Genomic DNA, 14795 nt, shown 5'->3' with positions numbered 1-14795 from the left:
TGAGAAGACCCTAAATCTCTTCCCAAATAAGAAGAAGAAGAAGAGCTCGAATTAATTTGAACGGCCATAACCCGTACCAAAGATTTGCATTTTTCTTCTCATTAACTTGATGGAATAAAGATTAATTGATACTTAAGATAATGGTTTTGCTAGGGACAATGCCACATATAGGCTCGCTTATCAACACATTTTGGCTTTATTCATCTGAGGCTGCTGCTCTCAGCCGGTCTGCCAAAAGCCTCTTACAACGGTCCCTATCCCTTCAAGATAATATGCATTGCCCATTTCTTCCATATCAAAAGTCCACAAGGATAAGAAACATGAGAAATTGTGAGGTCCAACAAAAGCACCGGGTGGGCCCACATATTTGGACAGTAAAAACCATTCATTTGCTGACACGAGGCGTACGTAGATAGGCCATGTGTTAAAAGTCCTCGGATATATTTGATCAGCCGTGTGTCAAAAATATTCTCCATAGGATGATCGTAACCCTCTGATATGATTGGTGTAAAATGGATGGCTCAGGAACTTCCAAAAATATCCACAAATGTTAGGATCATCCTTTACAGATGATTTTTTTATCATATCCAACTATCGGTACCTGATCTCTCATGGGGAATAATCCAAATTGGACCCCAACAAATACAGATTTTTATCTATATATCACAATATTTAAACCTAGCTTAGCTGCTAACGTTAGCGTACAACAAGGGTGGGCCACATTGTTGGGTTGATCCTAAGCATTCATTTGAAAGGCCCCATGATGGATGGAGTGTGTAACAAAATTCAGCTTCATTGTATCATCATAGGATGTCCATTTGTAGGGGCGAAAATGGACAGATACTGTTATTCCACTAATCTGCCCATTTTTTCACCCCACAAATGGAACCCCTTAGATGATCCAATGGAGCTGATTTTTTTGTGGACACCCTATCCATGAAAGGGCCTTCCAAATGAATGCTTTGGATCCCCCCAACAATGTGGGCCCACCTTGTTATCAGGCCCCCAGAGGATATCACCCCTCTCTTAACAGATATCGTTAGGATATACAAAGGCGTGGAGGAGCCAGTTAAGTCCGAAAGGCTTAAAAGTTAACGATTTCTGTTTTTTTTTTTTTTTTTTTTTTTTGGGGGGGGGGGAGAGAATATCACTGCCGTATTTTAAACGATGACCAAGACCTGCTGCTGAAAAAGGACTGTAGTACAAAGGTTTCCTTCCAAAAGGTTCACCGAAAACTTACGCTAGAAAGAAGAGTATATATCTAAAACTGCAATCTGAGATCATTTTCAAGACAATCAGAAGAGCCTAGGAAAGCAAAAGTCCAACCCAAAACCAACAAACAGTTAAAAAAGAAGTGTTTGGCAATGTCTCTCACACTTGGGAACCATAATGGGCTGCCTCCCACCAATTCTGTGATCTATAAACTCCATTAGAATCATCAAACCATCTGCAGTTTAGATGACGATAGTCAGTTCAAGTAATCCTCGAAACCACTAAACTACTTTAGAAGCATTTCCAGCAGTTTTTCATTAAAAATAACAAATTTGTGCTTGATTTAAGCCCCTAGAAAGTGGCATGAACTTTTAAGAATGTAGAACAGTGCAGCATGGGAGAAAAACTAGTACATGATATTAAACCCATGTGCCCCCGAAATTCTCCAATAAACAGCCCTGTAAATACTAAATACTCATGTTTGTGTCATTTAAAAAATTACATACTCTTGCTAAATATGTTTCTATAGAGCAAACAGTAACTTATTTTTAAAATTTGGATAATGGTAATTGACTAAGAAACAAGGCGTAAAGCAAGAAATATAACAGTGAAGAAACCACTAAACCAAAGGGCGCTCAGTTCATATATGTGCTGCCATCAAAAATAAATAAATAAACATAGGATTCACACGCATATGAAGTGCCAGATCTTTTCATAATTGGGGCTCTTGATTCCATTAGGAGCTGAAAGACCAATTTCATATCTTCCCAGCCACCATTGATCGAGCCTCACTATCGTACTCATCAAATCCAGTTTACCAGACAAGCTACCATCGAAACAAGTTCAAGGCTACCAATATGAGATTTTCTCTCTCAACAACCTCATCCACACCATCGAACTTTGAAATATCATTTTTCATCATCCATGCAAAATTGCAAACCATCACATACATCTATATTGTATACTAGTGGGACCAACCATGCCATGCGCAGGCCCTAATCCTTGGTTCTAATGTGCCACCATAAGGACGCAGAATAAACACACCTTTTCACAGGTATACGGCATTCCATAGTGCCATGCAATGCATGAGTCCTTAAAACCTGTACTTTCTTGGCAAAAATATGCATGGATGCTCTTGGCAACTCATGATGGATAACTCCACATTATGCACACGTATTATCATTAATTTAATCACAAGTTTCAGCATTCAAATAAAGGGATCAAAAGTGAGGGGTTAAATTAATTAACTACAAACTCGAGCAGAGAATAACATGATAAAGTTCATGGGAATAGATTCAAGGAGAATTTATAATTCAAATATGTCCTTTACTTATATTGGATTTGCTAGAAACATGGACATGATACAAGTAGTGCAGTTAAATATTAATAAAAATGGGGTGAAGACCAATCGGAATAACTATATGTAACATTGTAATGTTCATGAACAGAAAAGGAGATCAAAATTTATGGCTCATATATCCAGCCAATCCACTCTTCATTCACAAAAAGCTTCAAATCTAAGATGCTCTTTCAAGGTTTCTAGTTAATTGAGGCTAGAGGAGGGAATCAATAATGGACAGTTATCATTTAGATATTGGTGGTGCTTAAGGTCTCCTTTAAATCCGATGTGAAAGTGCATTCCCGCCACAATGCAGCAGCTCGTTTTTTAACTCAGTTTTTGAACTTCTACACGACAGAATGTGGAAAAATGGTAAACTAGAAAGTTATATTTGATGTTTCAAACTAGCATGTGCCTTCCACATCAAGGATCTACAACTTTCTAGTAAGAGGAACACGCCGAGGATGGGAACTAGAGAAGGAGCGTCGTTTTAGTGATTTTAGGTTTACTTTTCTTTCATGCATTTGTTTTAAATTTTTTGTTCCATGTCATGTAAGATTTATTGATTATCCTGTTTCATATTTTCATGCGAAGATGTTTAGACAAATTATTTTGTTTTATGATGGACTTCGCTTTAATGTAGGTTTCTATTTCCGTAAGATTATTATATTTTGAGTTAACGGGCCGACCCAGAAATCCGGGCTGTTACAAATAAAACTTGATCATGGATTTGTGTGCAAACATAATCGCGCCTTTGATCTGATCTGGGCCATAGCTTACAGACCCAATCGATTTGGGCCCCATTTTGCACAGTGACTCTTTGCATGATTATATCTTTTATAACTCCAAAAATTAATTTCACCACAAGTATATATCAACAGACTATTAATGGGAATAGTTGGTTCTCGTTTGATTGGAAATGTTGCATGGGAATGATGAAAGAATTGATTAATAGGTAACCTTGGAATTTAAATAGAGGGGGAAGGAATTTAGGAGGAGAAAGAATATGGAAGAAAGAGAGAGAGAGAGAGAGAGAGAGAGAGAGAGAGAGAGAGAGAGAGAGAGAGAGAGAGAGAGAGAGAGATTCTTCGAACTGATCACTCTTGTTTTTTATAGGTTGGACTCTGATTAGCTTATGTGAGGGCGGGTTAGAGAGAGAGAAGAGACAGATTAGGAACTGATTGCTCTCGAATGCCGAAATTTTAGGCGCACACTTGAGAGAGAATAGGAAACAATCCAGGATTCTAGATTTTATGCATTTTATTATATTCTAAAAGCATAATAGAATTGCCCATAAAAATACGTAATAGAGAATCATGAAAATTTAGTTGCTTATTCGTTTTATATGCTAAAACCGTAATAGAGCTGCGGATAAAAAAACGTAATAGAGAATCCCGAAATTTTAGTTGCCCGCTTTAGAGAGAGAGGGAGAATAGGAAACAATCCCAAATTTTAGTTTTTATTCATTTTTTGAATGAGATGCCTCATAGATAATAAGCTAGATGGGGAGGCCGTCCACGTCAGCGTGAACAGTGAACCCCCCCCCCCCCCCCCCCCCCCCAGCTATATTATAATAGATAGATAGATAAAGAGCAAACTCCCGCCAACTTTTGAAAGGGACAACGGTAGGCCATCTATTTATAATTTCCTCCTTCCTTTTGTTTCTGTACATGCCTTTCTCTCCCTCTTTTCCTCCCCTAAGAATTCTCCCCACATCTCTCTCACGTCTCTCTCCTGCTGCTCTATCTCATCTCTCACCTATAAAAAATCTTTTCATGTATCTCTTTCCCTCCCCACATCCCTCACACCTAAAAAATCTCATTTTATCTAAAAATTGTCCTTATACCTCTCTTTTCTCTCGTTACCAAGGTGTCTAATATCAGTTTCGATGTCTGCCAGGCGCCACGGAAATGGAAAAATGTTGGTTTCGATGATAGATTTCCGTGGAAAAACTATAAATCACATACATTTATGGAAGGGAAATGTTATCAGCACAACCATGTTTTGATATTTGCAAAAAAAAAAAAAAAATCTTATCTAAAATTATTTAAAGAGCTGTCAAAGGTCATTACCATTCTCAAAAAGCTCTGACAGGCCAATTAAAAAAGAAAAGATATGCTGCATTTCTGCAATTATAGAAGCAGGGTTGTGCTGATAACATTTCCCTTGTGTTATATACATGCAAATGATGGAATTTAAGACGGAATTTCACGAAATGCTAGAATAAGAACAAACACATACAATGCATATTATATTGATCATTGTGGTCTATGTGGAGGCAAGAGAGTGTGATTATTTGTTTATGCATTGCAGGTTTGACAGAGAGGTGTGGTGCGGGACCCACAACAGATTTGGCATGTCAAGGGTCTTCCGTCGGCTGCGTGACCTTTTGGTTGCTTGTGATATGTTGTGCATTGGCCCATGAAATGGAGAATCCTACGAATAGTAGTGCTGTTAGACTCTATATGGGTTCTGTAGAAGGAGAGGAACGCACAGCTTTCCAAGAGTGTGGCCAAAAGCTCCTACTTTGTTTACATGAAGATTGTATGGATGAGGATTATCCATTGTTGCAGCTTTATTCTAATTCGTACATGAGACAATGCTGGAAGGACATTTGTTCCAGCTCCGAAAGGGCGGAGCCCATTGCCCCTCCCCGATCCAGGCTAGCTTAAGCTCAACTTTGATGGTTCCAGCATTGGAAATCCCAGCCCGACTGGTATTGGAGGTCTTCTCAAAGATGAGGCAAGGGCGCCAGATGAGATGGGCTTTTAAAGTCTATTGGTTTCAAGGACTCTAATGAGGGGGAAATCATGGCTTTACTGCAAGGAATCCGGATCATCGACAGGTCTAACTTGGCTCACCTCATGATGGAGGGAGACTCCCTCAACATTATTGGGTCGATGGATGGATTGCAAACCCCTCCGTAGAGGTTAACGGAGTTTTTTTCCGACGAGTTCCAAGATCGGCTAGCAGGATTTCAAGTTAGATTCGAGCATGTATGGAGATCTGTGAGTAGTGAGGTGGATCGACTTGCCCGAGCAGGGATTAATCAGTCAGTTTGGAGATCTTCGGTTTGCTTCCGCCTTGGATTTTTTACTGTGTTGTACTTTTTTGTACCCTAGTTTTCTTCTTGTAATCTTTCTCGTTGTAGTTTTGACTTTCTTAGTCAGGTCGCTTTCTCTTTTTTAATTAATAATATGGCCATCATACAAAAAAGAGGAACGCTAGCATCAAGCGGCTATTTAGCCGCTTGAATGCACTCGAGATCCTATTGGTTATAAATCTACCATGCAGGCATTCTTTAAGAAATAAAATCCGTCTAGGTTGAAGGAGAATCCCTAAATACTCGGTTTTGATATTTAATGAGATAGCTTTAAACGCTATTTAAAGCAGTTTTTTCGTTGATTGCGTTTTCTCTTTGTAGAGAGAGAGAGAGAGAGAGAGAGAGAGAGAGACGAGGGCCTTTTGGTCATTTCCAATGAAGGGGCACTATGTAATGGTAATGCATCTACATGTGGCACTCATTTAACTCCTTATGATTGGCCCCACCACATGTTGCCTGCATGACCTGGACCGTTCATCCCAGTGCACTCACAAGAGATGCAAAAGCCTAAAAGGTGTACTCATTGGATGATTAAAACCGTCCAAGTGGAACCTTAGGCTCATTTAGTGTCATCTCTCCCGACTATTATTCATCAAAAATCATCAGCTCTTCATTTTTGTAACAATCTAAGATTCGATGGAAATAATACATGCAACCAAAATATTACAGCAGACCCACCGTTTTAGATGATCTAGACCATTCCTTTGTTGGGCCCTGCCCAATTTTTTTTTCTATAGGATGATCTTGACCCTTCAATTTATGGAGGTTTCCATCCATCATTTTTTATTATGAGATCCATCCATTTATTCATCAATGGAGATGATTTTTAGGACGTGGCCTGCATACGGTGGGGATCAATAAATGAATGGTCTAGATCATCCAAATAGTTGGGTCCCACTCTACTTTCTTGGTCGCCCTATGCATCATATAAAATATCCTACACAAATCTAGTCTATATTAGACTACAATGATTTGAGATAGGCCCATTGTATGTACACCATCCATTACATGCCTTCACAATGGTAAACACAATCGAGGCCATCTATTTCATGGGGCCTACCATCGATGGGAAGTTTTATAAAACTCACAGATCCAACAGATGCAATTGATCCAATCAAAGGCCTCTCTCTCTCTCTCTCTCTCTCTCTCTCTCTCTCTCTCTCTCTCTCTCTCTCTCTCTATCCAAAGAGAAAACAACGAAAAACTACTTTAAATAGCGTTTAAAGCTATCTCATTAAATATCAAAACTGAGTATTTAGAGATTCTTCTTTAATTGTAGAAAGATTTTATTTCTTAAAGAATGCCAGCATGCCAAATTTATAACCAATAGGATCCCAAGTGCACTCGGGCAGCTAAATAGCCGCTTGATGCTAGCATTCCTCTACAAAAAAACCAGTAGATAAATAAGACAACCATCCATAATATTTTAATAAGACCAAACATCTCACATGTCTGGAATAGTAAGGTCTATTCCAAACTAAAAATGTATACTACTATATATACATATGCTTCAAATAAATGCAAAGGGAGATGATAATGTCTCCCATTTCTTTCACGTTTTCGCTCCATTTTACTAGTCTATCTACGGGTTGTAGGGGCACGTTTTTCTGCAACGGCACAACGCTTCCGTCTCCATCTAGCCTCCTATCTAATCAAAATACTTCATGTCATCAATTACATTATTCTCAGATATCTCTCCTAAAAAACGCCTTCGTCTACCTCTTTTTTGGCTGTCTTCTCCTTTCCTTTTTCCCCCTCCCTTTCTCCGCTTTACACCTCTATTCTTCTCCTTCCCCTCTTCATTTTTCCTTCTTTCTTTCTTCCTCCTCCTTTCTTTTCTCCCACCACCTTCACAGTTTTCCCTTCCAAATCAGTCACTTGACTGTTTTTTTAACTATGACAGCAACACCCCATTTTCCCCTCGCTGTTCCCCACCTTCCTATCCCTTCCACTGACCTCTCCTTCCCATACTAATCCCATAATCCATAAGATTGTTTTGGGGATTGTCTGTCATTACAGTCCCCTACTCTATTTTTCTTGCATCTTTTGCCTCCCTTTGATTTCCCCTTTATCTATTTTCCTTCTAGTGACTACCCTCGCTAGTTACCGTCACAACCTCTCTTTTACCTCTTTTCCCATGCGTTTCGTACATCTATTTCACTTAAACTTCACCTTACTGTTCAGGGGTTTGCCCGAGCCTATCTCCATCATATTTTTCTATCTTTGGTCTATAAAATTAGTGGTGGTTGCGGCTTCATGGACTATTCATGCTTCCCAGCTTCTCCACCCCCCTCTTGGACCTCCAGTATATGAAATTTGAGGTCAATGTGCTGACTTTTCTGGGAAAGATCATTCCTACTACATATTTAGCATAGTTAACCCTATTTTGAGCCACCGATACCGATACGCTGAGGATGGTTATATTTGCATATACCTTATCCTTGAGGCTATTTTCCCTAGATTGGCAGTTACTACATATTTAGCTATCACCTTGTTGAAAATGAATGGAGCACTCTTGGAGTAACCTTTAAACACCCTTGCATTACGCTCTTTCCAAAGAACCCATATTGTAGCTAGTAATGTGACATGCCATAGAATCTTCCCTTTTTCCACCATGGGATCATAGGCCAGCTTTCCAACACATTGATGAGTGAACTGGGAGGTTGTGATGAGATTTGGCTGTGCTATTTTATGTGAAGATAAACTCATTAAGCTCCAAAAGGTTCCCCGAAATAACCCGCAAACCCTAGGTTTGCACCAATTTCTCAGGTATAAAATCAATTATTTGCATATTTTCCACTCAAAGATCGAAAAAAGCAAGCCTATTCTGCGTTAGTAACCAAACCCTTAATTGATGTATAAGCAGATCTTTTTGTCATTTACACAATTCTAGATTACCTAATTTCCATTTTTGGGATTCTCAATCGAAGAGAATTATTTTCTATGTTTTTTCCCAATTTTGAAGTTCCTATTTCCCTTTGCCTTTTATTTTTCCTCTACAATTTCACCCCATGTAATTTCCAAGTTTTGCCTTAGGCACTATGGCAAGAACTGCCGCTTCAGATGCCTTATACTATTAAACATGGAGGCCTTACAGAAGAGGAAGATAATACTATATGTACTCAAGCAGAAGCTTTGGGAACATGAGGATTAATTCAAGAACTTTTTTACTGTCTTTTTCTTCAATTTATTGATATATGTGTAGATAGATACATATATACATTAATATATATTTATATATATATATATATATATATATATATATATATATATATATATATCACGAAATCCTGGCGATTTTATCCACATAAGGATTGAGGAGTTCGTTTTGAAATTGTCCTGCAACACAGCACCCCCCCCCCCCCCCTGTCTATACTTCAATAGAAATCACATGATGGTTGATTGATACATAGAAACCTCTAGTAAAATGTTTGCCTATCACGCAACTAGGGGTGCAACTCGGGTCGGGTTGGGTCCAACCCGACCCAACCCGAGGAACCTATTTTTCCAACCCAACTCGATTTCCAATTCATGCACATGTTTTTTGTGGGCCCCACTGTTTTTTTTTGCTCACATTCCTACACAGGCATCCACCATATAAAAACTCTTTATAACTGAACTGAAGGATAAATTTATGTTGAAATTTAAGCACATTTCTAGCTTCAATGGGAAATGTGTTCAGTTGAAATCGGGTTTTAAGCACATTTAAGCACATATCGGAATTGGAAATCGGGTTTCGGGTCGGGTTGCCCGACACCCCAACCCGACCCGACCCGATTTCCAATATGGGTTGATTTTTCCCAACCCAACCCAACCCAACCCAAATTCGGGTTCAACCCGACCTGAGTTGCACCCCTACACCCAATAGATGAAGTAAATTACATAGTTCGTTTTAGGGATTGACGGCTTCCCCATTCAGTGACTTTGGCATTGGGCGTTCCCAAAATAGTATTATCAGGTCGGATGAATTAGATACTAGACATATCTTGGCATTCCAGACTTACTTCCCCTTTCAGGGCCTATCCTTCTCTTTTCAGGGCCTATCCAAAAGAATATCCGGAACCTCTTGGTCGGGAATACATGAATAGGACCGAGCATCACACATATACATATGTACATAAATACACACACACACACATATGTAATGTACATGATCTTGCAGTGTCGTGTTCAGTTAGATGAGCTGCATACATGGCCCTGCAGGCTGACTGGTTTGAATGAGTTCAGTATGAACTACAGTTAGGATTTAAAGGGCACCTAGGAGTGTGCTTAAGCAGTTATAATTTTAAAATGCTTTATCTAATTGTTAATGTATTGGACTTCACCCAGCCAGATTTCTTCACTATATTCCTGTACAGATGCATGCCCTTCATTAAAACCAGGCTCGGGGATGTAAATATGAAAGAATGTTGAACTTAAAACTTTATCCAATAAACGGATTTGAAGTATTCCCAATGGTTGGCTCAAAGCAACACATACATACATACATACATACATATATATACACGCATGCATTCATAATGACGTTATTTGTGGTTCCATAACAAGACTAGCGAATTCATGAAAAGATAACATAAATTTTCAGATGCATATACCTCTTTTTCTTTGCATGATGATCTCTCTCTCTCTCTCTCTCTCTCTCTCTCTCTCTCTCTCTCTCTCTCTCTCTACCTGAATAATACCTTGAGCCACAATCAAAGTAGAATGTTGAACCATTTTATCAAAAAAAAATGAAACACCTAGCCTAAAACTCCCAGACGTACATAATTCTATATTTGTGCTGAATGGCATGTTGAAAATTTTATGACTCCTTGCAACTCTAACAATTATCCATTGTATGTGTAGAATCTGCCACAGTTTTTGTTGTGGGAATAAGAACAGCTCTCTGTCTGTAAGACAGAATCGCCAACAAAAAGAGGCAATTAAAAAGGCACTATATATATATATATATATATATATATATATGAGGAAAAGGATTGTACGCTCAAGCGCACCAAGCTTATGGTGCGCTCGAGTGCCCCAATCACATGGGTCCCACATTTTTTGTGATGATCCAAAGCATTCATTTGCAAGGCCGTATCATAGATAGGGTGTGTACCAAAAATCAACTCTATTGAATCATCCTAACCCCTCCAAAAGTGGAGGGCAAAAATGGGCAGATTTGTGGACAAACAGTGTCTGTCCATTTTGACCTCCACAAATGGATGGGTTAGGATGATCCTATGGAGCTGATTTTAGGAACACATCCCATCTATGTAAGGGCCTTTCATATGAATGCTTTGGATCATCCTAACAAAGTGGGCCCACATGTGATTGGGCACTCGAGCGTACAATCCTTTTCCTTATATATATATATAAGGAAAGTGGTCCTGAGCTATAGCTTAGATAAGCTTATCTGAGCTATAGGGATGATTTTTGGTACACACCCTATCCGTGGAAGGGCCTTCCAAATGAATGCTTTGGATCCCCCCCAAAAATGTGGGGTCACATGTGTTTTTGAGCTATAGCTCAGGAACACTTTCTCATATATATATATAACAAAGGCACTGTGGTGACTGGGGGAGTCTCAAAAAAAAAAAAAAAAGGCACTTTTTATATATGTAACCGGGAGGGGGGAGTCTCATTCACCATTGATTCTATCACTAGTGATGTTAATGCCATCTAGATAACAGACTATGGTATACTAAATCAGGAAAGCCATTTTGATTGCTTCAGGACTCCCCTACATGTTTTTTTGGCGAGCACACAATTTTAGGACTCCTTACAATTTGAGGTCGCCTAAGGAAAAACAAACATCCATGTCTTGGATGTTCTGTTCTAAATCATGATATAAAAAGCAAATAAAACTCATGTGTTAGATTCTGTCCAGTTTCCCACACCCTTATATGTTTACTTGATGATAACACTTATCCAGTGTGAGGTTCTTATGTTTAACAACCTTGAGTTATATTATTTTGTTGTGGGGTTTGTGTCTTCTATCATCTCTAAGATTGATGTTGTTATGTAGATACTGAAGCTTGAGTCATGTGCAAGTTGCAGTTTGACAAGTCCTTGTCTTGAGATCTTTCCAGTAGTCGATTAGGACAAGTCAACTTGGGAAATGCTCACAAAATCTTAGGATTGTTGGTTGTCTACTTCACTTCTTTGTTTGATTATAAACATCCTCTCAAATCCCATAACATATCACCTCAAATACCTACATATCGCCGCAAACATCCAGATGGTTTAGATCATTAAACAAGTGGTTCAAACATATACTTCTGCCACCATTATTTTTCTTTTAAAAACTAGGCATAATGTCTCCTCTAACTATCTTATAATTCTGCAAGACTGTGCCGATGGTTTTTGTCTATTCGTAATGGAGAATATTTCAGTTTTGCATCCATTATTTAGCCATGAGTCCCTCCTTGGCTACAATAAATGGATATTACCCCTCATTCCTAACCCATTCCAAAAAAGGTTCGCTCATGCCAAAGGGAGCAACCACAATTAGCGATTAGTCCACTAATTCACGCAAATCCAAAGAAATTATCACGGATGACCCACGTGCAGGGAAACTTGTATGTGGGTTTCCCTTCAGTATCTAATAACCTTGCTTTAATGCGTCCATAATTGAACTCTATAGACTAATTCTAAAAATACTATCTTAACACATGCATCCCGCACAGGCATTCAGCTAATTTCAACAATTTCATAAAATAAAATTCCAAACAGCTTCAAAATTTGATTATCAATTAAAATTGCTAATCATGTGACAACCCAAATCTTCCAATCAGCTACAATAGTGGCAATATTTCTACATTCCTCATCCTTGAACTAAAAAAAAAAAAATGAAATAATGACAGAATTCCTCACATGCATGCTAATTTCAACAACAGTTAAAAAACAGTTAAAAATAAATGAATGAGAAAAGTATTCGTCCATTCAAAAAAGAAAAGAAAAGAAAAGAAAAGTTAGGGTTATTTGGGATCCTTACCTAGACAGAACCTACGATGATATTGTTAATTGGAATAAAGATCAGCTTCACGAAAAACCCTACGAATCCCATCACAACGAACCCAATCGCAGTACGAAACGCAACTTTCGTGAATTCTACACCGTATTGAGCAATTTCAAAACCAAATCGAGGAGGAAAAAATGAAAAGATTAACGAGAGATCCGCATGATATTTCGAAGATTTGATAAAAAAAATCATAAGAAAATAGATTAATCGATAGAAAGAGAGATCGGACTGTAATTTTACCTTTCCGATCTGGTTTGTGGCATCTCTTGACGAGGCGGTAGCTGTCCTTGGCGAATTCTCTCAAAGGATCGACCACTGAATCTATGGCATCCATTTTCAGAAAAAGGAAGAAGAAGAAACCCTAGATCTGAGAGGAGAAGAAGAAATTTGATAATCGTACGACTGTGTAAAGAACGAAGCCTTGCGTTGACGGGTTTTATAGTAGTATTTACCACAAACTCCCCTTTGATTTTTCTCATTGTATGTAGGGGTGTCAATGGATCCAGACGGTCCAATGGATCGTCCGAATCCGAACATTAATGAACGGGATCTAAACATACGAATAGGATCCATGGGCTTATTTCGGACCCTAAAATCTGGGATCCGAAAAATTTCGGATTGGGTATGGGCACGGCAGAGATGCCCATTGGATAGTCACGATCCGAAATGTTTGATAAAAAATACCCTTCAAATTTTGTAAATGCTATTATTTCTATGAAGGGTATTTTGGTCAAAACATCTCTTATCACTAATGAATAGGATAAGGCAGCAGGATTTCCTTTAGGGAGTTGATATATATGCCCCTTTCAATTCTGCGGACACCTTTTCTGAAACATTTGTCCCGGCTAAAGCAAGTGGCCAATTACACCTAGGGATTATTTTGGAAAATGACCAAAACACCCATGCAGGCATCCAATATCCCATCTCGTTTCTGTCTCTCTCACCTACCTCTCGCCCAAATGCAAAGCCCAACTTCAGTATCTAGAAAATGGGTGTTGGAACCAAATGTGATATAGAAACTAAGCATAAAAATGGTATTCTTATGGCATGGGGCCATCATATCGAAATTCTGTATCTAGAAAATCAGAGAAGTTTTCTCTGTACAAAGTTCCTTAGCTGCCTCAGGCTTGATGACCCTGATGGTAAAAGGGTAAGTAAAATTTCAATTTGTGCAGAAAACTTGTGAATCATATATTGTGAATCATTCACAATTCTCTATAGATCAAAGGGTTTCGAAAGAGAAAACCATCAGCTCCCATAAATTGCCCAAATCTGCCTCCAAGTTTATGTTTATGTTAAAAAATCTTGGGTGGCAGTGAGAAGGGTGTCAAAATAGAAAAGCTTCTTCTCCTAAGCAGCAATGGTCTCTATCTTCCTCGTTTTGTTGGTGGGTTACAAATTAAAATGTTCTAAAAGAACAAAATTTTCAGATTTGTTGATTTCTAGAGAGAGACCTAGGGCGTTTCTGCACTTCCTGGGGCATCTCTGAACTTGGGCTCCTATGGATTTGGGCGAGAGTAATGGGCAAAGATGCGGGACGAGTGTTGCTTGGGCATTTTGGTCATTTCCTAAAAGGACTAAATATATCTAACCGGATACTCTCATTAGCCGGTCAGGAGGTTTTGAATCGGGTGTCCCTAGTAATGAAAATGGGCGAATATATCAGCTCCCTTTCCTTTATTTTCATATTTTCAGTTTTTCCCTAGTAATGAAAAGGATTATCATGGTGAGTCTTTTTTTTTCTTGATTCATTTTCTCAGTTTTTACTTTCATTATGCTGGTCTATTGAACATATATGCCGTCATGAATATATTATTAGTTCATCAGTTTTTATTACTGAATGTTATTGTTATGAATCATATTTCTTGATAATAGTTATACATTATATTTGTGTATGTAATTTTGATTAGTTTTATTGTCCCACTTGGCAAACACGTGGCACATGTGGTCCCACTTTGGGCCGACCATTGCATGTGGATTTTTTTTGCTATCCGGGAGGTTTGAACTCGAGACCTTTGGCTCTGATACCATGTTAACTAACCAACTTCTCCAAAAGCTTAAGCTATTGGAGAAAGGCGTTATTTATGTTTTATACTTTAACAAGATCAATTTATTTTAACCCGTGTTTTCATAGTTCT

General features: G+C 38.5%; 1 protein-coding gene across 1 annotated transcript; it reads right to left on the bottom strand.

Annotated features, from left to right (window-relative positions):
• Positions 1 to 1196: 1196 nt before the first annotated feature.
• Positions 1197 to 13090, bottom strand: LOC143890841 (protein transport protein Sec61 subunit gamma). Its single transcript, XM_077395520.1, has 3 exons — positions 12898 to 13090; positions 12631 to 12746; positions 1197 to 1447 (listed from the first exon to the last, which is right to left on the bottom strand). Exons 1-2 carry the CDS (start codon positions 12989 to 12991, stop codon positions 12631 to 12633), a joined length of 210 nt encoding a protein of 69 aa, XP_077251635.1. The 5' UTR covers positions 12992 to 13090; the 3' UTR covers positions 1197 to 1447.
• Between the last annotated feature and the right edge of the window lie 1705 nt (positions 13091 to 14795).

The sequence above is a fragment of the Tasmannia lanceolata genome, unplaced genomic scaffold, assembly GCF_043159265.1.
Source record: "Tasmannia lanceolata isolate RefF3 unplaced genomic scaffold, GAP_Taslan_0.1 ptg000013l, whole genome shotgun sequence".
Lineage (NCBI taxonomy): Eukaryota > Viridiplantae > Streptophyta > Magnoliopsida > Canellales > Winteraceae > Tasmannia > Tasmannia lanceolata.
The sequence above is the reverse complement of the archived record's forward strand: the minus strand, read 5'-3'. Positions and strand labels throughout refer to the sequence as shown.